This window comes from Xiphophorus couchianus, chromosome 9 (genome assembly GCF_001444195.1).
Source record: "Xiphophorus couchianus chromosome 9, X_couchianus-1.0, whole genome shotgun sequence".
In the NCBI taxonomy this organism is placed as follows: domain Eukaryota; kingdom Metazoa; phylum Chordata; class Actinopteri; order Cyprinodontiformes; family Poeciliidae; genus Xiphophorus; species Xiphophorus couchianus.
The window spans coordinates 23,011,644-23,036,717 of NC_040236.1; the positions used below are offsets into that span (position 1 = coordinate 23,011,644).

A 25,074-nucleotide genomic window follows, 5' to 3' on the forward strand; every position below is an offset into this window, starting at 1 on the left:
CCCCTCCATTTGTCATCTGTGGCTCTCTATTCTCTTTCAGCTCCATGTTCTTTTTCTCGTCCTTTTCAGCTGTACTTCCCTACATAGTAGCAACTTTGTTGAAATAAAATCCATCAACAGGTACGACAAGTGCTAGATCGCTGTGTTTAAAAACCACAAAACCTCCGACTTCAGAGTTCGTGTCTCACCAAACGCTGCTCTGATAAGTGCTAGCAGTAGCAGTGTCGAACGTTTTCTGGGAAGCTTTGGCATCAAAAACTGTGACATTTCTGGGGTCTTTTAGGTGGCAGCAGCTTTGTGCTTTTCACACTGCATACGCCTTGCTACAGTCTTAACCCCCGCAGTGCCAAGCTTTATACCAAACAACACACGTAGCATCGTACGGGTTAGCAACAGAAGTGAGCCAGTGGTGAAAGCAAACATCGTCCAGCTCACCGGCAATAAATTTGCACTTAGCTACGTTTTCATTACAAATGTATGCAAAACTTTGTCGATATTTCAAGTATTTATCATAATAGTTGTTATAAATTAGAATATTTGTCAGTAGTTTGAAATTGTGATGTTTCCATTAACTCAGAAATGCAATTAAAATCACATGTGAATACGTTTGTTCACGCAATAAGTCACAAAAAAAGCAGCCTTCATTCTCCTACCACTTCCTGTTGCCTCCTTCAGGAAGTGAAGAAGGTGTTATTATTTAAACTAATAAATAATAATAATTAAAGATGATTAAATAGTCCTGCCATGTAACCCCTATGACTACAGTATTTAAGGTTAACTTACATTTTTTGAAAACAGCTTGAGACATTTTAAGGCCTTGATTTCAGATACCTGAATTTATAACTTTTTAAGAGTTTGTAAGGACACCTTGTGTTAGAAATATTGAAAACCACAAATCGATTTCCTCTCACTTCACAATTGTCCACTACCTTGTGCTGTAATGTACAAAATCCCATCTTAACAAAAGAAAAAAGTTTAACAAGTTTGAATCCTTTTGCGAGCCACTGAACTTTATGATTCATTCGGCTGCTTTTGCTGTTGAGGCTTCCTGGACAGCGGAAAAACTACCCCCTCCATGGCTCCTTATAATCTATGGATAATAAAGCGAGAGGGGAGTTAGGAGAGGGAAAAAAATTGCTTGGCAAAGGATACTATGACAGCCGACTGGCAGTGGCAAACGACACTTCTGCTGACACCAGCTGCTTGTACGCTGGAGCTGTTAAATCACTGAAATTTGTGGCGCTGGTGTTCCTGGGAAGAGATGGCAGTAAAGCAGCAGGCCTCTGCTGAGATCCTGAATGACTGCAGCATTTCGATCTAGCGTCCAACAAAATATAGCAGCTAAAAAAAAACGCGAGCAAGCAGCAGAGAGCTTCACTGAGATGTCAGAGACTCGTACGGCGAGTCTCTCTCTCCAACGGCGTTTTTTTCACCAGCGCCGCATATTGGTGTCAGACGTTCAACCATTCTAAAAAAGGTCTATCATTAACCTTGGATGGCCTTATTAGGTTACCGCCTGAAGCCAAAACTCGGAGTCAATTAGTAAATTTGCAGCACCACAAGAACAGGAAAAAAAAAAGAAAAGAAGAAAAGAACACTTGTAGCCTTGTCTTCCAAAATGGGGCAATTGCTTCCCCCTCAAAGGTGATCAAAGCTGTGCAGACAAGTCACAAATAGGCAGGTTTTCCTCAATCTGACAAAAAAAAAAGAAATCAGTGAAAACATACATCAATCTGTTATCCTCCTCATGCACAGGGATAAAAAAAATTCCAAGTTTTGGTAAAACGCATCAACTTTGTTTAAATCCTATCTAATCTAAGTCAGAGGGAAGCCCCAAAGGAACCGACTGAAAAAAGCTCCAGAAAATTTTTTATTTATCTTTTTTGCTCTCTCGCTCTGATTTCTGCCTCACTGATTAGCGCTGATGTTTATTTAAAAAGTGTGTCTGTCTGCATATGTATGGAAACGGCTCCACTATGCCCTTTAGGAAGAGATATTACTTAATTTAAATGTTTCATGGCTTTTAAATACTTGAGATTATTCATTTATCTTTGAGGCCTTAGAACCTACAGTAGCATTTAGTTTGCACGGAGCAGGCAATGCAAATCGGCCCCCTCAAAACGATTACGCTGTCATGGTGGGTTTTCCACAAATTACATTAAGAGAATAGATTCATCCTTTTCTGGGGGAGGAGCGGGGAGGAAAGCGAGTGGGGTCGGGATGAAATTAATCAAATGTTTTAATATCGGAGCAGAAAATGTCTCTGTAGTGGAAAATATTGCCAAACGAACTGATTCTACAGTTTGTCTTGGACTGGTCAGCTTCAGTGAGTTCAAAGAGAGATGGTCTCAGGCCTAAACAAGAAAAGCAATGAGTCAGAGAGAATAGATGTCGATTATTATGCAGTGTAGTAGAGTATTAATACGACATTAGCAGAAAGAGCACATGGTTTGAACAATCAGCAGTGGTTTGAGGGACTGACTTGGTTGAAAGTCCGGCCAGTGGACCAGTGGAGGTCCCGCCTCGCAACTTATGGGGAGTCAAAGAGCCGCTGCCGACATTTCTGTGTCAGATACTGCAGCAAGCGTTCGGCGGTCCAGTGGAGTCTACAGCCCCTTTCAGATAATGGTTCTGCAATAAACAAGCAGTCACAAACCTACCACGCTGTCCTTTCACGTCATGAAAAGTGATTCGTCAAGATCACGGCGGTGTGCGCTCTTACAGCGTCATGTTGAGATTACAGAACCAAAAGGGCGTAGCTTACAACTTGCAGAAATCAATATGTGATGTGTAATGGGCTTGACACATGGGGAGTGATGGATGACAGCGAGCAGCGAAGGTTTTCCGCCGTTTGGGGTGAGCCCAACACACTGGATACGATAGCGACAGAAGCGACGCATCAAAAGTTGAACATTTTTCAACTTCCTTTTGTTGCATTGCAAGATTGCGCGTATGAGCTCAGAATTTTGCCAGTTGGAGGGCAACTGGTTGTTACTTCATCACACAAGTTCCATTGGAAATAAATGGACAGAGAGCAACGTCGCCTTCCTTGGGTCAAGACAGGAAGTCTTGGGAAAATTACGGAAGGTGCTGAGCGTATGTCGTGAACCTGATGCAGCAGAGCTATGGAGCACCATCGTGTTCATGTTGTTATCCACTTCAGATTCTGAGCAACATATTTCTCAGATCAGACAGACTTTGGAAGATCCTCCTGTCCTTCTGCTCTCTGTGATCAAAATGGACTCCTGCAGCTTCTTCGTGTTTTAGCATGTCTCTACGTCACGGTCGCTGCACGATCTCATATCACTGCTTCATGGTTACTACCTCCTAATGTGGCTCAGGGGTTTAATAACCTTGCTCACCGACACCTAACAGGTGCCACTGCTTCGGTAATTTTGTGTGTTTAAATGTCAAATTCATATTAAAAAAATTTTCCAAATATGAAAGCTTGTATGAGTGTCATGCCTGTGTACTTCAGTTAAAAGTATATAACAAAATACCTTGAAGAGTTTGAGTTTTTATTGAAGGTTTGTCAATTGTACAAATTGTGTATAAGCTGTTGATATAAGCTAATAGCAGTTTAGGTAACTCAGGCTTTTGCTAAAATGTAACAAATATGGCGAAAACTAAAAAATAAAACTAGGATAAAACCAGAGCAGGAAGCAGTTATGATGGGGGTCGGGCACCACCCACATCCTTCCCAAAACGCTGACTCCTCCGTGCCTCGTCGTCCCTGCAAACGTTGCATCTCCCCCAGGTCACTTTACTAGCTTATTGCCCTCAAGCGAAACACAACCACACCTAAAACAGCAGATGGTAACCTGCAGCTCACCACCAGCTAGAAATGACTTTTCATGCAGGATTTTTCTTAATTTTTGAGATTTAAAAAATATATTTCCTTCATGTGGCTTCAACTGCTCATGAAATATGCAAATTTTTAGGCCATTCATTCCACAGAAAGGTTTTGAATCTTCCGTCTCTGTCTGCCACCTGGAGACGGGTGGGGTTTAGTCTTGATGATGAAGTTCATTGGATAAGTTTGATTTTATTATCAATGCAAAATTCTACAGCAACACACGTTGCCTCTGGTACTCTACGCGAAGTTTCAGGGGAGGTCGTCATCTTCTTTCTGGTTTAGGCCAGAGGATGTGTTTACATATCGAAAAATATATATTTTTAAAAGAAATAAAAGGTTACATCATGGTTTCTTGGTCCACTGGATGCATGGAGGCATTTCCTTACCTGTGCAGGTTTAAACCACGAAATATTACCAACATGATTCCAATGTGATGCTTCTGTGTCTATATGGAAAAAGACATTTTGTGCTGTTGTTGCTAGAAGCAAATCTCAATGCGTTTTGTAGAAATCCTGCATTATATTCTTTTATAAACGCTCTGTCCTCTCTTCATCAGACTGTTAAACCAATCCTAAAATTACATATTTACTCAATAATACATCAAGAATCGGTTTTATAACAAAATATGTTACGGCTTAACAGAAACAAAGCTCACTCTACTTTCTTTTAAACCTGAATTTGATTTGAATAAAACAATAACAAAATCTCATTACATTTGCACTTAAGGGTGAAAGGTCTGTTTTGATGCAGCTTCTGTATATTAGTGGCAGGTTCAGCATACGTGCAGCATCGGTGTGACTCCCTGCTGTTTCTCCAACTACACACGCACACACACACACACACATTAATTTCCCAAAAGTTTTCTCCAACACCTTCATAAAAGTTAACCCTCACTCCATACCATAATTCAAACTGACTTAGCAAACAACTTAAGTGTGAAATTTCACAGAGATCCTCAAGAAAGCCTTTCGACACATAAAAAAAGATTAGGAGAGACTATACAAGCCTTGAAGGGGGGCTGAGTAAAACTGTTAACTTTGCACTTCAAACCACACGGGTGAGGGATTTTTTTTTCTCCCCCCCCTCTTTGTCTTTTTCTTTTTTTATCCAGCGAGCTCGGGAAAAACCCCTAAAGTAGAAGAAGTTCTGGTGGCATCTTTACAGACTCGTCTAAGGCCTTGGATATTCCTCTCGGTAAGCTTTCTTCCTGATTCTCATTCAGTTGCTGTCCACGGCCGCCTCTGCCGTCCATTTGCATCTGCCCGTTTCAGCGCTTACGGCGACGGCCGTGGAGGAGTTCACAGTCGACGCCGAGGCGCTCCCTCACTGCGCGTCCGCGGTCAGGCGAAAGCCGCGTTAAACGAGCCCCGAGCCGCGCTGCGCCGAGATCGCAAAACACGGGTGTATCGGTCCTCCGCCTAAAATAGCTCCAGATAAAGCCAATTAAAAGATGATTAAACATTGTGTTGGGAAACGTCACAAGACCCGGAGCTGTTTTCTACTATCTCTTTAATTGCTGATAGTGAATTTCTTTTCCGTTTTACACATGGAGAACTTTTTGGTAATCTGTCTGCATATCTGCTGTTGTTCAGCTACTGTTAAGTGACGCCCTCAAACGTTCCCACGCACGTTCAAGAATCACAGCACATATTCGATCAGCCAACAGAAATGAATTTTTACCAAAATACCACAGTTCTCAAAGGCATTAGTGCTGCTGCCCATTACACTGTTTTTGCTGCAATAACAACTCCATAGCACCTTGTGATTAGCACTGAACACATTCACTTTGTTCTTATTTGCAGTAGGAATTCTAAAAAATATGTGCAAAGGAAAAAGTAGGTACATTCTTTAAACAGTAAATGGAAATGAATAAATGCAAAGAGCAATACAGATTGGACCAATCTGTCGGCAGCACTCTTTCACATGGTCATGTGTTGCTTCATTCCAAACCTGCAGGACCAAAGCATGTGGTTCAAGTACAAGGGGCAGGATTATATGTTTTCCAGGCACAGAGTTACTGAGATGTAGCTCCTATAATCAGTTCAGCATAAGTGCAGGTCCACCAGGTGTTTTGCTAATTGCTGCTGGCTAGTCTGAAGGAGCCAATTGGGGTAGTTGTGGGAGGACGGCTGCTCTGAGGCAGAAGTTTGGAAACTTGAAAACTGCAGCTTAATCAGCAAAGGTGGCATTCGGTCGTAACAGACATTTTGTACAGCTGAATGAAAGAATAAAGGCAAAACTCCAGGTGTGTTTTTAATGAGGGAATAAGATTATAACATGATGTAAAGCTCAATTTCACATAATACTATCCATTTAATGTGTGGACAAATTTGCCGTGTTTATATTTGTGATGGTAGGACAGAAGGGTTTTTGTTTTGGAATCATGCCATTGTAACAGCTTGACATGTAGGTGGTGCCTAATGGTTGATATGAGGCCTTGGTGGCCCAAAGATGTCACTCTGCTGAATTCCTAAGGAGTTTTTACCTCCTTCAACATCCAGATGAGTGTATTTGATGGAAAAATCTAAACAAATCCTCAAGAAATGGGTGACTCTCTTATTTATAACCCAGGGAAACAGAAAGTAAAAGATCACTCGAAAGCAGTTAGTCGTAACTCTGATTAACTTAAAAAACGTGAAGCATGTCTCAGTTGCACTTATTGGCAACGCAAAGAATCCCCGTTGTGATACGATTGAAAGCAATAAGTCCTTAATCTGGATTTTTTTTCTCTCCGAACAGATTTATTCAACTTAAATGTTGGGTTTTCTCTGTGTGAAATGTTGGTACTACAATAAAAAGGTACATTTATTTTAATGCCATTGCTACATGATCCGTCTCACAGATGGCAACAGATTTGTCTGCCTTTACATGTATCCTGGCTGATATTTTCTGGTCCTGTGCCGGAGCAACGCAGAGACTTACATTTGTCACACTGGCAACGTGAAACAAGTATAAGTGCTGTCTTTTAGTCATGTTTTCGTTCCCAGCTGAGGTTTGAGTGGCACCACTCTCGTCATCTAATCTAATGAAGGCTCTTGTTCAAACTTAATGGCATCTGACAGGAAAATTACACGGAGCAGCTGTTACTGGATTTGAACAGGAACATGTAAGAAAAACACACTGTTACTCATTTGTTCAAATACTAGTTTTTGACTCCTTCCTTCCTGAAACAAATTAAAGTATGAGCTGTGTCAATACAGGTAATATTTTTGTTTTGACCAAGTAAAATAAATTCCTGTAGCACTTCCTTAAAATGATGACATTTTCATCTCCTTTTCCCCTGATGAACTTAAATACTGTCATCAAGTTTTGAATGATCAAAATGATATCAAACACATTTTCATTTTTTGACTACATTTCTTTAAAATTGCAGTATACTGTACATTTTCTCCATTATGTTTTACAACGTAAGAAATGTGGCTGTTAGAGATAATCCAGTCAAGACTTTGTGGTCAATTTCCAATCCCTGATTTGTGCACATCTTTGACCAGCCAATACAGATTTAAGCCAATTGGAATTTAAATAATATAAGAACATCACTGAAAATTAGTTTTCCATGTATTAGTCGTATTAAGAGTAAAGGCACCAGGATACAGAATGCACATTTTAAACTTGGAAAATAACATCTTCTTTTGGTAATTAGCCCAGTTAGCATTGTTAGCGCTGCAAAAATATCAGTCTCTGTGTGTATTCGCCTTCATTCTTAATTTCCGGAACATTTCAGAATCAAGCACGTCTCAAGAAAATATGGTTAAAATAAACAGAGAAAACAAATAACACAGAGAAACTTTGTCATACTTTACGCGTTATGTTATATGTTACATGCTTTAAATTCTGCTCTCTCTTGCCTTCTCGCAGCCAAGCTGAACAGCAGACGTGTCTTGGTGCATCACAGAAAGAAGTTTCATGTTTAACATGAAACGTCTCTGGGCTTTCGCGTGATTTCAAACACCTCACAGGCGCTAAAACTAGTTAGCTTTGAGACTTAGCTCAGTAGCGGCTTCCACGCTGAAGAGTGTTGTTGATAGTGCAACCTTGTAGCACTTAAGTATGAGAAAAGGAACACCAGCTGATTTCGCACACTAAATGCCTAAATTAATAAATTGTATGCAATTTTAAAAAAACGTCAAAATCATTATCAATTTGAAATTAAACTAAAGATTATTACATAAATATTGGAATGACGTCATATTTATTGTTAATAAGTTGAAGACAAAAAAGAAAACGGTGAAATAGCATTTACATCCACATCCAGGCAATCTGTTATGCTCATCTTTTCTCTAAACCAGAAAGCACTCTTTGGAAATTAAACTTCATCTCATGTTGTTATTTTTTAGAAACCAAAAGAACATTCAGCTATAAATGTTTAAAACGTCGCGAAGCAACCAGTCTGCGTAAGAAAGACGGGTCAAAACATTAGAGCCTTCGCAATAAACAGATAATTGAGCAGCACATCCTGTCCTCTGACTCCACTCGGCAGACAGACATAATAACATCCGACACGCAGATTCGTTGAATTTTTAAAAAAAAATTCAAATACAGGTCAGGAGATGATGTGGTTGAACATGAAGTTTATGTTTTAAATTTCAGGTTATATAATCTTTTTTTAAAAAAAAAAAAGCTGGGTTCTAGCGGAAACGGTATGCAAGATTTCTGGGATGATGTAACAACATCATACAAAGTAGGGCGTATTACTCACTGATGCAACTGAAAAAATTATTTTCAGGGCTACTGCGCGGAGAGAAGGGGGGAAAAAAAGTCGATGAGAGTCACCAATCATGACACTTCTGCAGGCTATCTGTACAAAAGAAGGGTATGTGTGTTTTAGCCGTGCTCCCACCGCAGAAACTAATTGTTTCACTCACCTCCTGCAGAACTGCAGGCCAGTCTCTCACCACACGGCCCTGACTCATCCCTAATGAGCTTTCATGCACTCGTGACCCCCTCCCATCCCCCTTCGCTCCCGCTGCGGGAGCCGTACACTCGGAGGGGAAAGAAAAAGAAAAAAAAACCGTCAGCCGCTTACAGTGTCCGTGTCATCAATCTCTGAAACGGTGACTGTTGCACCAGGAGCCACGGCTGTTTTGCGTGTTAGCTCCCGCGTGTTACCGTAGGGGCGGATGATGTGCAGCGACAGCAGCAGTTGATTTCAGACCTCACAGCGCCGTTTCCAGGACTTTCTGATGTAAGAAGGCAGGTTGCACTGACTGACACAACTTCCTGGATCAAGTTCAATTTATCGTCGCTTCGCCGCCATAAATGAAAGACAAAAGGATGATGGATTTTTCCCCCCCCTTTCTTTCCTTCCCACTAACAAACAGTGAGATTACAAAACCGAGCGCCTGCGGGCACGCTCGTCTCCCCCACAGTTGGCTGCTCCTGTCAAAACTCAGAACCCGCTGCTGGATTGGTAAATAGACGCCACCGGCGCTATGGTTGCATCTCTGCTTCAGGCACCAACAAACCAATTAGACAATTGCAGCTTAGGAAAATAAACAAATGAAACCATGGTTAGGTTGTAGTGAGAAAAAGACATCCAGTACCACAGCCACAGGTCCAAACAGAGTAAATAACGACCTTTCGCCTTCACCTTCTACTAGAACAACCAAGCTAGCTAGTTAGCTCGACCAAATTAGTAATTTGGTCCAAATTAGTAGACGATAAGATGAATAAGATAATATAGTTTAATCTCTGTGCTATAGCATGTTTCATCACAAAAACAACAATAAGCAGCTTTTTAGCTTTTGACGGCAATTATTTAATACATCACAGACACACAGAAACGCTTTATCAAACAACTCATGAGACTAAAAACAATGCTTCTAAAGTTAACAAAAATAATAAATGATTATAAAATGTCTTAACAGTATACCGTATAAAAAACACTTGACGTCTCAATCAGCATTACCTGTAAATGCAGGAGAAATCCAGGCTTTTCTGTTCACACTAAATTCTGACTCGCCTGTCTTAATGTTACAAAAATCAAGACTCATCGGACCGGGCAACATTTTCTAATTTGTTATCATCTGTGTGAACTGCATACTCAGTTTTCTGTTATTAGTAGTGGTGAGACCAATGAACCTTTTTAATAGACTTAATTGGAGGGTCTGTAATAATCTGCATTTTAATTGAAAACAAAATAAGCAACATTTTTTATTCAAAAACCGTTTTTGCTGCTATACTACTGAATAAATAGACATGATCTCAACAACAAAGATAGTTGTTTTTAATCTATTATTTAGGTTATTGAACTATCAAGTTGGTGCAAAGTGAAATTTCCATTCAGCTTTCCAGTGTTTCAGAAACGTCTTTGAAAAAACACATCTTTAGAAATGTGGACGCTGACATTAGCGTGGAGGACGTTTGTGCTGCTGCTGCAACATGTTTCGCATTGAGATGCTATTTAAGCCTTGAATAGCTTCACTGATATGCTAACTCCTTTTAGCACAACTTGAACATTACAATAGTCTGTTCCAGCATCCAATCAGATCATCATTTGAAGCAAAAATTAACCCCCGCTGGGACAAGAGAAGTGACGTTGTTGATTGTCGCTGTTCTTAGTGAATGTTGTTTGTGCGTCAGATTTACGGTCGTACTTAAAACGTGAATATTTTACAGAGGTTCTGGTTGGAACCTTTGTATATCTACAACAACAAAAAAACCTTATTGCAGTAAAAAAAAAAACATGTTAATATCTATGACTAATCAAAACTAAGGCATTTAGTTAGCTATTATTAGCTAACAGGAGTTGCCTAAGAGTCAGCCAGGACTCTGTGTGGTCATCATCTGCTGTAGTTCAAAAGGTTGGGAATCAAGATAGGATTTTCTGCACACCTTGGTTACAAGTGGCTTCGTGAGCTATTGCTGCTGTTCTATCATCTCAAACCTGTCTGTCCATTCTACTCTGACCTCTGCGAGGCATTTTTGTTCATAAATCCACCATTCTATTGCAATTTTATCTTTTTTGTGCCATTTTCCATAAATCCAAAAGGTGAAAATCCATGTTTAAAGTTTCTCTCATCCTAACTCTTAGGTTTAGTCTGAACTTCATCACCGGTAGAAGCTTAAATGAATTGAACTCCTGACATGTGATTGGTTAAACCACTATTTGCGTTATCAAACCACTGAGTAAGAGCGTACAACTCAGACGGCTCAAAGAGGCCCCACAAAACATGCACTGACGTTGACATTTGGATTGGTTGTAAAACTTCCACAGATGGCTGTGTTTCAAAGTTTTATTTTCCAAAGTTGACCTAGATGCCAACCAACATGCAACGCATGTCGTCAACATGATGCACAATAACGTGGACGTGATGGAATAATTGATGATAAACTCCAAAAAGTAGTTTGCCTCTCTCAGGGACTTAAAAGCACAAATCATCATCAACATAAAGACTGACAGGGGAAAAAATGACAGCAAAGCTTTCCAGGAACTCCAAAGAGTGCCTCCACTCATTATTATTCCCTCAGTCACCTCTGTGCTTCAGCCAAAAACAAACGAAGCGCTGCTTCCTTCCAGAGGGATTTAATTTTCTACACAGATGAACATGTAGGTCAGAGCCACTTAAGAATTATGCAGGGAAAGTCAAAAGTTTGTTGTGTTGCTTAATGCAGCTCACCTCACAATTTCTCCAGCTGATGGAAAAGAAAGATGCTAAGTCTAACTCTGGAATGCAAGCTTCCCTAACATGAAACCTACAACACCTGTAGATATCGCTTTTGTGGCATATTTTAGGCCTAAATAATTTGTATTTGCAGATTGCACAACAAATTATCACACATTTTCTAATTTCAACACATCCACTTGTGTATATCCCCCCAAAAAAGAGCTAAACGCGACTTAAAGCCGCTCTGAAACTCGAGCGACTCCTCCTTTACCTTTATGCCCTAAAAGTACATTAAGAAAATATAAATATGGCAGAAAACATTGAGGACAATTCTAAGGGTCATGCATGCTGTCCTCTAACTTGATCTAAAGAAGACATCAAGTCGTATCTGCATCTCCAGGGATGGTTTTGCATAGTGTGTGATCAGTGGGAGATTCAGGGGCATGCAGAGAGGGGCCTATCATTCCTGCCATGTTGTGACAGAGGGTGCCAGCTGCAATGCTCGGTCTGCTGAGCGACAGTGTGTCACGGCATGGCTTGACTGGCACAATGTGAAGTGGGGCTTCCTCGAGGCACTAATGTGATAGGATCCATCTCAGCAGCCTTTCAAGCACTCGGCTTCAGCCGAACTGTCTGCGGGCTTCAACAATGCCCGGCCCCTTCTGCGTGCACATGACAAGTTACTGAGCAGACGTTGGGCCATTTGGGTCCAATACAAAGTGCTTGACGAGACTCTTGCGTTTGATGCTTTATGGAGTACGGCGTCTTGAAAAGGTGCGACTTGATAAAAATCACAAGAGACGCGAGACTCGACTTGGCTTTCTACAGCAGTGACCTGTGAGTTCGCTTGGACTTGAAGCCAGTTGATGTCTTGCGCCAAAACGAAGCGCGTTGCGAGTCGGACCGTGTGTGTGGAGCGCGAACCAGTTCGCTGCTGCCGCAATAGGTCGCATCGACATGGCATGCAGGAAGGCAGAACTGCCAAAAATGTTTGGGCATGATGGTACGCAATGGATAAGTTATCATGGTGGAGTTTTCCTTTTCTAAGAACCAATTGTAACAACTTAGAAGACAAATATCCCCCTAGGAACACAGTTCTCATGTCCAGCAATGCTAAATACAAACTACACTCTGTAGCTGCTGTGCAGGGTGTTCACAGTAATGTCTGTGAACACCCTGCGCAGACTTGAACACCCTCCCAGAGCCCATCGGGGAGGTAAAGCAATCAGAGCAACCACAGCGAGACGTGACAGGCTATTGGCACAAGCTTTTAATATGAAAACCTACATCTATGAGCTACACCTCATTCCTAGTTCTGCCAGTGAAAAAACCCAATGAAAAGAAAAACTGACTTTTGCTATATTTATTTGAAAATACATGTATATGAGCAAAGAAAAGTGTGTATCTCCAGCTGTTTAAAGTATCGAAAACAGACATTCAGTGTTATTAGAAGTTATAAATACATGGAACTAACATCTTAATGAAACAGAATTTACAAAGGGAAAAGAAAATATCCGATCGTAAACGTGTGTGAACTGAAAGTGACCTAAAACTGGAGTTTCTGTCGCTGGCGATGTTTGGTCTTTTCTTTCAATCTCATCTTTGCCCAATCTAGAGCGCTCTCAACCATTAGCTGACTCTCGGCTCTTAATGTAGCTACCGTAGCGATATTATTCACTGTGTGTGAGTGGGGAGGGTTTGACGAGCTTAAAATATTGAAGGCGAGAACTCTTAAGTTCACGTCAGAGGAGCGCGAGCCATTTTCCTAAATGGAATCCCAGTAATCCTCAGCTCCATCCGTCCTCACAGGCAGATCCGACACGCGCGCAGACGTCTTCTACACGGATCCAAACGAAGCCAAGTAGCTTTTAATTGAGGCGGAGCCACGGCTAGCGAGTGAGTCGCACGTCCTTGTTCCCATAAGTTCTGGCACTGCCAGAAGGCAGCCTAGTTGCAGCTGAATAGTTCTTCCTCTTTGAATCCATTAGGAAAGATGCTATTTCGCATAAAACACTCCACACAGACGAGCACAAACACACACAGAGACCCAACTGGGGGAGGAGGAGGGAGTTTTTCATGGAGCTAAGTTTGTGTCATTTAGCAAGGCTGGGTTTTCAATATTTTATTCACCGCGCCACACATTATTGTTTCACAGAGTGCGGATGAATCAGACAGGGAGAGCTTTTAAATTTCAACTTAAGTGTTATTAAAACAGACAGAATCAGATCAGGGTGAGTTGCTACTTCAATGGAAGAGGCACGCTGGAGTTTAATTGGGATAAAATGTCACCTTCCTAATGTGTAGAGATAACAGTAACCAAAGTGGTCATAGAGTGGGGAGCTACTTAGGCACCTCATCTTAGTCAAAAGGAAAAGAAAAGAAAAGAAGAGGAAAGAAAAGAAGTCACGTCGCAGTTAAAGATGTTTTTATTCCTGACGTACTTTTTTGATATAAAAATAAATCCCTGGCATTAAGGGGTGACATTTGTATTCGCGCCATCTGTTGTAGGTTTTTACCGTGTGGAAGACTAGAAGGAAACAAGAGCAACAATTACCTCCTGCGGGGCTTTGAAAATGCGACTGTTTGCTGAGCAACCGGGAGTGGGCCGACTCCATCAATCTGAGCCAATGAAGAGAGGGACTCTGAATACATACATGCACACTGAATCAGACAGCGCGCAGCTGCAGTGGATCAAAGTGATAAAAAAGAAAACCTTCCGGTTTCCTTTAAACAAACAGCTCCCCGCGTTGGGCTGCTTGTGAATCTCTTGCTGATTCATTTGTGTACTAGAAATGCACCAGGGGTCGGAGTGACTTTGGGGGCGCGGCAGTCGGAGGTTCACTGTGCCTCGACGGAAGCGGCGGTGCGGCTCCGGAGCATGATGAGCGCGCAGTTTTGACACTCATCTGGACCTCCTTGTTAACTCCCCCACAACAGATGTGATGCGCTCAGACAGGCCTGTGCGGCGCGTGAGCGGGGGCCCGGTCGGGCTCAGGCTGGAGAACGGCATACTTGAAGGATTTAACATGAATATGCTCTCTTGTATTTCCCCAATGTGGCCAAACAAGAGAATTAATGGCATATTAGAAAGGGGGGTTTTCCGCACGCAGGGTATGTTAGAGGAGATAGTGCAGGGTAGCGGAGAGGTTCTACCTAAACGCTGCAAAATCCAAACTCAGCTGACTCAAACATTAAAATAAGGACTCTCTAGGCCTGTTGCAATAACAAATTGTGCTAGATAATAAATTGTTCTAGAAATTATTGCGATAAACAATAATATTGTTGTTTTGAGACCATTTTCAAGCAATATAACAGTAATAACACAAATAATGCAAGTACACATTCTCAAAGATCAATAAACTTTATATTCTAATGAACATTTAACACTGGAACTGGAAGACATTTTAAATATCCATCATAAAAACAACACAGAAACAACTAATCAAATTAATTATTGTCCTTCAAAATAAGAGCAAATTGATACCAAAGCACAAACTGAAAACTTTTTTCATCCAGTTTTTTTGTAGAAAGTGAGAAAAAAGAAAAACTAAATCAATCAAATGGAAATTATAGGGCATTTTAATTTATGTGATTGATTGATTGATTGATTGATTGATTGATTAATTGAGACAGGCTTAGAAGTACGTATACATCTTATAGAAACCTCTGGACTCGTTTGGACAGGATGTGTAGAAAATTGTTGGTATCTCTGTATTAATGACCATCAAATCCTGCAATTGTCACTGAAATACTGTAACTACAAACTGACAAAAGTAATAATAAATGAAAATTTACTGAAAATTAACCTATAAAAATCAGACACCGCTTTGAAATTGTAGCTCAACTAAATTATTTTAATAAATAAATAAAATAGTGAAACAAGCCTTGACAAAAATGACGATACCTGGGCTTTAATATTTGGTTGCACAATCCTCGAGGCGATCACTGCAATCAAGCAGTTTCTGTAACTATAAACAAGACGTCTTTACCCGTCCACAGGCATTCTGGTCCACTCCTCATGGACTAACTGTTCCAGTTGTCTCAGGTTTGATGGGTTCCTTCTCCAGATGTTTAACAGGATTTAGAACAGGTCTACAGAAGGCCAGTTTAGAATAGTCCAATGTTTTGTTCTTGGTCCGTTCTTGGCTGTTTCGAGTTGTTTTGGGTCAGCATCCTGTTGAAGGACCCTTGACCTGCAACTGCGACCAAACTTTCAGACACTGGGCAGCACATTTTTCTCAAGAACGCCTTGATAGTTATGAGATTTCATCTGGCACAGATTCAAGACATCACGGGCCAGAGCTCAACCGAGCCTCCTGAGTGTTTCACAACAGGGTTGGTGTTCTTTTCTTGGTATGCTTCGTTTTAACATCTGAACATAGAGTTGATGCGCCTCCTCAAAAAGCTCCAGTTTTGTCTCATCTGTCCAAAATACATTCTCCCAGAAGCCTTGTGGTTTGTCAATATTCCAGTTTTGATTTTTTATGATTTCCTTTCCCACTTTGGCTCAAGAAACGACAGATGGGTGCATTCTAACTCTGCAGCACCTCGACCTTTGAGTTCACCTTTAATTTCTTTGGAGGTTGTTCTGGCTAATTGGTTACATTTGTTGTATCTTTCTCTTTAATTTGTTATCAACTTTCCTTTTGTGGCCATCAATTTATTTTTAAAAAGAAATCACAAGTGATCACAAGTATTTTCAAACACTTGCATTTATTTAAGTCGTCCATTTTGGGAGTTGACTTGAATTTAATGCATAAATAAATTCAAGCTGTGAAACAAAAGAAGGCCGGCCCTGGGTGTGCTGACGTCACTCCGATCTACTGAGGCCCAAGGAGCGCATTGCTGAAAAATGAAAAAATCCAGGTATTCCAAAAGCTTAAATCATCAAAAATAGCAAATTTTATTAGTCAATAAAAACTATTTATCACCCATTTATCGCTCAATACTAAACATCCAGGCAGATGATCAAAGTGTATTCATGAGTTAGAATGGTCTACTCAATAAATTTGAACTCCTACTAGATTTGACGTGCCACATAAAGAGAACATGAACGTAATCTTGGTCGTTCCAGGATCGGCTCTAAAAAACCTTGTTGACTGTGTCCAAAAACAAAAGGCATCCAAGATGGAAGAAGGAAAGAGAACAAATGGGAATTACATAACACTAACATTTCATTACACAGAATACCAACAATGGCAAACAAAAGTTTCTTCTGTTGTCTGTGAAGTATCGTTGCACGTTTGTAGGAACAATGCTTGGATTTTTATGAATGAGCGCCATTCCGTTTTCATTCGGCAAGATTCCTTTTTCCAGACACTCCGAGCGCAAAAAGCTGCATTTCAGGAGCGTTTGTTACTTGTTTGCTCGCAGGAGCGGAAGGTTATTGTGCAGCGGTTGCAGTGAAGCTACAGCACGAAAGCTGGCCTGTGAAAAAACAAAACACACACACACACACGCTACTGTTACGCTGCAGAATACTGTATTAAAGGAGAGCCAGTACTGACTGACAGGAGCAGCTTGGCAGGGGAAAAGGTCAACCAGAGTTAATCAGCTACAATTAGCATCAGATGAGACGGGGGGTGAAGGAGGGGTCGGCACGAGTTTCTGTGTATGTCAAGGAACCAATCAAACGGAGCTAAATCTCCTGCACACGCAAATGGTTCTGATGGCCAAAGCATAAAAGGCCATGGAGATAAGAGAAAACCCAGAGTTGCATCAGAAGCGGATTCAGAGAAATTCCTGATTAAAACGTGTCAGAGAACGCGTGCGCACAAAACCCTGAAAGCCTGCAGAACGGTCAAGCTTTCAGCGACTTTGATCCCGACAGGTAGAACCACTCCGACGGCCTGACCCAGCCCGACCCGGCCCAGCCTGGTCCGGCACATTATGTCAGGCGTGCGTGGCCCCTCGCGCCGCTGTACCAGTACTCATCCATTTTTAAACACCTGCTGACAAAAGCTTTCAGACTCCAGCTCTAATGTGGAAATCCACATTTTTCCCCCTAATAAAGATACGCACTTCAACTATATTCTACGCTGGGGGGGGGAAAAGCACATGCAGCGGTTTAGAAGACCCAGAACCAGAACATGGAGAAGCAGCATTCAGCTAGAGTTGACGACGTGTCTTTGGTTCTCCAAACTGGTGGAAAAACCTGCCAGGTCTCAACAAAGCAGCAAAGTTTGAAAGCACCCGAACTGAACCAGTTCAAGAACGAGCGTTATTTCAGAGGAGGAGGGCCATTATTGGGAGAGACGCACCAATCAGAGTTTTGGCGTCAAATTCATCTTCCTGGTTTGTCTTCATGTTTTATTTTCACGTAAATTACATAATCAATAATGCAATAAGAAATTCGAACAGCATTCGTGATTTTTTTCCTCTCCCGCTTAGGGGAAGAGGCAACGTCACATAGTGTGTATGTATGAATGAGGAAAGCTGACATTCACTCACAGGTCATAAGTCATTTCTATGTTTCTGAGTCTATGCTCAGGATGTGGAGCACTTCTTGTTTTTGCTCCACAAAAAGAAGACACACACACACCCCTACACATTCACACACACATGAATTTGTTTAGCTATATGTGTTCAGTGCAGTGATCAGTCTAAGAAGCAGGAATCCGACCGTCACCCTTTAACCAGAAAACACCTGCTTTCATCCGGAGCCTCGTAGGAAAACTAAAAAAAAAACTCAAGATGACCGTTTTCTAAATGCTTGCAAACTTGTTTGACAGCTTTGAAAACATTACAGTTATTATCAGATAATACAATTTGTCTCTAACATAACCAGGGAGGCCCGGTAAGTAGAAGGTCTTTTTCTCTCACTTTCACCAATAAAGAAAAACATGTTTGGCAGACAGTTATTGCCATGGCGATGGACTCATCTGCCTCTGGAGTGTTTACCCATGTTTAAAAGAAGTACATGCTAATGTTAGTATAACAGAGTGTTAAGGTTTTGGAGGTAAAATTGACCTCAAAAGGGAAGTAATTCTGCTAAGCTAAGCAGCTGCTGGTTGTATGCATATATCGGTATCAGGATGTCTTCTGCTTTTCCTTTTTCTCGCGGTTTTGCAGTGAAACACTGCAGGTAGCACTAAGTGATGGATATTAAGAACATCTTTTTCTGTATCAAAATGGACTTGTATGGGTTTTCAAGCATAAATCTAAAAGTCTAACAACGGGAGGATGCTAACAAACCTGAGACGACCAAACCAACTGTGAAGCCAAAGTGGTTTCAAAAAAGGCAAGATTTAGGAGGCCAATACAAAGCCTTGCTAATAAAAATAAACTGATTGAGCAAAGTTGAAAAGGTGGCCTTCAAACTGGACTCAATAATATCTGACTCTTAAGAAGGAATGGGCCAAAGATTCAGCTGCGTATTGTAGGTTGAAGCTGCTGCTAGGATTTCCTAAACTTTTGACCCAAAGTAATACAATGTAAAGCCAATTCAAATGCAAATGGATGCAGACTTCTGAATATCAACAAAATAAATACTAATAGTAATAATATTAATAATAGAAACTCTTTCATTTTGTTGAAATTTGGCATAGAGAAAGAATTTTGAAAATGCCCTGATGCTAAAACAGTAAATATTGAGAAGTTACGTACAAATGACTAAATCAACAGGACTTCAGCACAAACACCTCTGTGCTGTTCTTCCTGGAGTCCACGCCACAAATATTACAGTAAAATGAGATTTTTTACAAACGTCCCAAAATACCCTAAAACACACAAACAAAATCTTTGTTCTGAACAGAAAGCTGGGAGGTGTCGATCCAAACACACTATAGGAAAACATACAGAAGTAGTTGAGCAGTTTCATATTTTGTCATGTTACAACCAAATACTTCAATATTTTACTAACATTGTGTCTGTTTTGTTTGTTCTTGTCACAAATTTTCAACTGGGCCTACGTCTTTTTGTCCATTTCTTTAAACCATTCCATTATAGACTTGGCTACATATTTAAAGTTGTTGCCAAGCTGGAAGTTGAAAATTGTGACTCCAACAAACATTTGGAACTTTGTTAACCATCCAAGTCAGCTTTAAACGTCCTCGCTGTTTTATTACTCCACCGTCTGCTGGGTTTCTTGGTCTTCATGTTGCTCTTTGTACGCCTGAAAAATATGCCACGACGTAAGCGTTTCATATCAGTCGATATCAAAAAATGATCGATTTGTTTTAGAGATCTGAAATGCTGCCAAACTGGTGACATGACTTTTCCTGTTTTATCCGCAGTTTTCACTCTGTTTTATATTGTTTAAAGAGTTATTAAGTTACTCAACAGGTTGTTGCTAGGTAACCAAAGAGGGAGTGAGTTAGTTGATGCTTAGCTGTGAGAGGTTAAGCGGCTAAAGCCTTCCCTCTGCCTACATCCCCCAGAATGCTTTGTGGTTCTGGATCCAAGTTGAGTGAAACTATTGGATATCAGACGTTTTATCTATTGATACTGATGACGTGTCTATTGTGACATATATTGCTATTGATCTATGACCCAGCCTTTTACCAACGTAACCTGGACTGAACTCAAACACACACCACCCTTGTTGTATTTTCCTTTTTTTTTTATAATTTATCATTTGAGTTACACTTCATGACTGTGTGCAGCCGCGTGTGGATCTACAGCCTAAGATCCCAATAAAAACACACTGAAGGTTGCGGTCGTAACGTGACAAAATGTGAAAACGTTCAACTGTAGCGAGGCGCCGCACATCAACACACTCACTCGCCTCATTCCTCTTAACGTGTATAATTTCAAAGCCACAATGTTCACTTCCTTTCTTATGGTATCTACTGTTTCTTCAGAGTGGGGCAATAATTGTAAGTTGGTTGATACTAACACCCCCCCGCCATCCCACCCCCTTTGGTTGTCCTAACCACAAAGTCGAGCGAGCCTACACCAAAGGACGTCAGCGCCAGCAGCCGTCGTCCCTTTTCTCTCTTTGTCTCGCTGCGAACTTCCCTGAAAACACCAGGTTCCTCAGACTATTTGCGAACCAAACTTTGTCTTGCGCCATTTCCCACAACGACGCCGTTTCACATTTGAACCCGACCGCAGTTGAGAGTTTTCCCTGCACATGAATAAAGACTCGTGCGCGCGCGCACACCCCTACACACACACACACACACACACACACACACACACACACACACACACACACACACAAGGCCCGTGGATCTAAGCATGTGCATCTTGTATGAGGGCACAGGCCCTCGTCTGTACCTAAATGAAACGCCGTGTCAATAATTTACCATCTTAGCTCTGTTTTGAGTCTTATGTTTGCCTCCTTCAATAAATAACGAAAACAGACAACATTGAGACATGGGAACAACACAGGAAACATCTACAGAATGAGCCTCAGAACACCTCTCAGACTTTTTAAACTTCAGTAACCTTTTCTCCGCCGTGTGCGCGGTCCTCACCGATCGCAATCCTTTCAGGTATTACAGTTTGCCTCAAATATTTCACTGGAGAAATTATCTGCATGCTGCCCCAATCCCCAAAGGGCTTCCCCATTCTAAACACAATTGCTTTGGATGGTTTTTTTCTGTTCTTTTATTCACATGTCCTACATTTATCGTGTGTCAAATAATTTAGTTAAACTGCCCAAGGCTTTGACTTTCTCAAGTTGCTCTTAATATCGTTTAGCATCAACTAATGATATAGGTCAGGACTCATTTTGTCATGGCAGTATTTCTTCCAGCATACATGTTGGCATGTTTTCTACAGAGAAAATCTGCAAAATCTGTACATGTTAATAACTGGTGCCATCTGTCCAGTTTCCCTGAGCATATAACTTGTCGCGTCGTCAGGCTAAAGCTAGCTTCATAACTGACTCATTGATCTAGGCCTCAGGGTGCGTGCACATCAATCCCGCACATCCGAAACTTTTGTAATTCAGTGCAGACTGAACTCGCGCTGCCTTCCACTCAAAATGGACGATTTGTAAGGTGTTCCTGCAGAGCAGGTTCACTTGTACCGGCATCGATATGATCCCTCTGTAGCTGTGCTTTCCTTCACAAAAGTTTGCAAAATGTTTTCCATATTCCGCTAATGTAGGAAAAAAAATTACATTTTGTAATTGAGCTTTTTCCATTAAATAAGAACTGTAATCAAAATCACAAGTGAATAAGTCTGCCCATTAAAAGTCTTATTGAGGTATTGGTGTGACAAGCCCCTTATACTTGGAAGTGGTTATGTATATATGTGCCGTTTTTGGGAAATTGTAGTTGGTTACTTTACAGAAGAGTTATGGATTCAACACTTTCGAATGACATTGAACTTTGGATGAACTGTTCAACGCTGAGAGACTTTTGGTGGAGACAGCTGGACCCTGTCCAAGGAGTCCAGTGGCTACAAAGAATCACCTTGATGCTGTATACAAAGTGTTTCCATTGCACTTTTACAAAACACAAATTTCAATACGACTGAAAACATAACCAGAGCTCAAAAACTGTTCATAAAAAAATGTGAGGTTTTTCAAAATTGCCATGTATATTTTCATTATTCCAATTGGCACAACTTTATGGTCAATGGAAGCGTGTTAATTTTCTTGAAAATATCCCAAGACAACCTCCAAATTATCCATTTTGAGCAAACGGTGGCACACCTTTAAACAGAAAAGTAGGATTTGGGAAAACACAAGAAACCTTAATAAAATAGATACTTTAATTTTGTGCCCTAAAAATATTAAATGAAGCATAAAGATAAGTGCAAAAAAATTATAATTTTAATAGTATTTTACTATGTTTGTCTTTTTAACATTACTGGTGGTGTGTAGGTATTGTTAATATTGTCTTCCAATAACACATAATTTAGTCACATTTTCAAACTTCCTGTCAACTTTCAACATGAAAACACAGAGAGCTTACCACCAGGCTTAGGTAGTTTTCTGAATTCCTTCATGACAAACTACAAACTGTTTAGCTCAGGCAGCTGTGGTGCGAACATGCAATAGGTGCCTTAAGAAAAATAAAATCTTCCGCTGGCTGTTTATGCAAGAGGTAAATAAAATTCCTGCTTGGATCAGAATGCTGCTTGACCAGAACGGTGGTGGTGTGAGATTGTTGCTCGGGTCTCCGTCAAACATGCCGACATTGTCAAGAAACTACAACTACCGCCCTGCATTTGGTTTTCTCCACAAACAAGTCAAGTAGTGATCGATTTCCCAAGTCTGTCTGAACTCAGATGACCTATAGTAAACGTATGCTGTCTTCCAGTCAAATATAGGACTTCCGATCCACAGACAGTCAGTTTTTTTCTCAACCACCTTTGTGAATATTCCTCTGTAGTAGGAATAAATATGAATGTTTAGGAGCCACCTGGGAGCTTCCTGGCTGTTTTGTGCGGGTCGCTGTGAGTTCTCTTCAGGTTCTTGCCAAAGTGTGAATCTGAGCCTGAGACTTACTTGCGTGCCTCGTGGCTTGTAGGGCGAGCTGCTCTCCAAGTCTTCCAGGATGCTGGTGAGAGAGTCGATCTCTGCATCCAGGCTGGAGCGCCTCTCCTCCAGAGTCTTCTCAGGTCGCTTCATCTGAGAGAAAACACAACACACCCGGCTTTAGAGAATGATTGACACACTGCAACCCAAATGTTGGACTTTTACATCGTCACAAACAGAGTACGAGCGTATGAACCACTGATGTGACATCCTCCTTGTGCTGTGTTTAAATACCCTCAACTTTTGGTGGAGAGAGCAGCTGAAACACCAGTCATTAAACTTTATGACGTTTGAAGTAAAGTGCAAAGTTATGCAGCAGGATAAGTTTTTCCACTCAGTTTTAACCAAAGACAATAACTGAAATTGTGCTAAAATTATGTTACAAGGTTAAATATCAATGAGTCATATTAAAACAAAGAGCAGCCTATTAGTCTAGCACTTAAGCTAATTGCTCTGTATGAGAAGCAGAGTAGATAGAATGTGTTGGAGTAACATGTTTAGCCCATCCTGAAGAACCTGTAGTTAGGACAAAGTGTCTGTCAGGTGTTGGTTCAATTGGGGACTAAAGTTGCAACATTTGTTACATTTTTAGTTGATGCGGTTCTCTTTCACACTACTCTATGTCAAGTGATACAAACGGTTTCAAAAACCTCCTCACCTGTGGTGGCGCTGCACCTAGAGCTACTGAAGGAAACATGAAAGCAACTTCCTTATCCACAAAATGTAAACAAAAATGGAGCGGTATCAGATTATAGCGATTGTAGGATTTCTTTTTTGTCTTTGGTAATAGACCAGGAGCCATTTCTCCCGCTGGCGTTAGACTCTTGTGTTTGTTTTGGTTCAATCAAGAATGATTGGTAAATACAACCCTGCACTATAGCCATTTCCTGCTTTTGGAGCGGTCTCCCGTTCATATATGCATTCAAACCGCACCAGAGTTCACTTCGACCGAACCGAGACTTAGGTCTTTAGGCCGACCAGAGTTCTCTTTTGCAGGGAGAGCTTGATTGCTCTTTCACACCTGCCCAAATGAGCTGGACTTTCTAGAGAAACAAACTAGAAATGGATATCAAGGGCAACCTTGAGAAGAATGCATCTCTGACCAGAGTTCTCCTATGTGGCTAGCCTTGACTAATGTTAGCTAGCTACATAGCCAACATTACTCCTATTTCTATCCTATTTCTATCGGATAAACATTCCCCGGCCTCCGGTTCTTCTGGACGGGTCCTCTGTTAAAACTAAGATGATGCCGTTTGTCTGGAAATGCTTCCATCCAAACATGGCTCTTTTTAGGGTTTTGCTGGTTTCAAACTATGATGCTGGCCACAAGCTGCAGGAGGTAACGTGTCTGTCTGGAAAAAAAGCCGAGTGCGTTCTGAATGCCGGGACACATGGCATGTATAATTAACTCACTAAGCTTTACAAAGAAAAGAATGCTGGGAGGGGGAATCTATATTCAATGCGAAAGGCATATTTACCGTTTTACTTCCATGCTATTGTTCTTTCACCAGCACGTTACATTTTTAAAACGCGCTATTGGCCCTTGAGCTGACACCAGCTTAACATTAGATCTCATTACTAGAGAATGAAATGGATTTTTATTCCAAAACAACTAAACTTGATGTAAAAATCAATGCTTTGAGTATTTAAATAGGATGCACACTGTTTGTGTCCCAATATTGATATTAAAGAGGCATCCATCAACTGGCCAGAGATTGTAATTAGCCTTTTTTCTGCTGGCCGGCTGCAAATGATAAGGACTAAAAGACAAACATATATATACATATATACTATATGTGCACTTAATGACTTATTCATTAAGTGCATCAAAGCTAGAACCTTCCACCATTTTCAGTCCATGCATCGTTTGCAACAATTCACAAACGTTACCTATTAGCCGTCTTTGTCGACACATAATTGCTACAACCATAGCAACACATGGAGGAATATTTTAGAAATCAAGTGTTAAAAGCAGCTATTAAAATAGTCGATGGTTTTAAAGAGAGTCTGAATCAACAAATTTGACTTGTACCAGATCCAGAGGAGGAGACACAGATTTATGAGTGATTAGGTTGCTGAATATAGGGCTGAAACAATTAATTGGATTAATTGTGATTTATGGGGGAATGGGGAAGAAGGGAGCGGGAGATCGACAGGCGGATTGGCGCAGCGTCTGC

At 40.9% G+C, this 25,074-nt stretch overlaps 1 protein-coding gene across 6 annotated transcripts in view; it reads right to left on the minus strand.

Moving 5' to 3' along the window:
* Positions 1-25,074, minus strand: part of lpp (LIM domain containing preferred translocation partner in lipoma) — a 179,810-nt gene that overhangs the window by 71,773 nt on the left and 82,963 nt on the right. For all 6 annotated transcript variants that reach the window (XM_028027707.1, XM_028027704.1, XM_028027708.1 and 3 more), the window contains one exon: positions 22,868-22,990. In XM_028027707.1, coding sequence (XP_027883508.1) covers positions 22,868-22,990 — 123 coding nt within the window. The remainder of the gene's footprint in view (positions 1-22,867; positions 22,991-25,074) is intronic.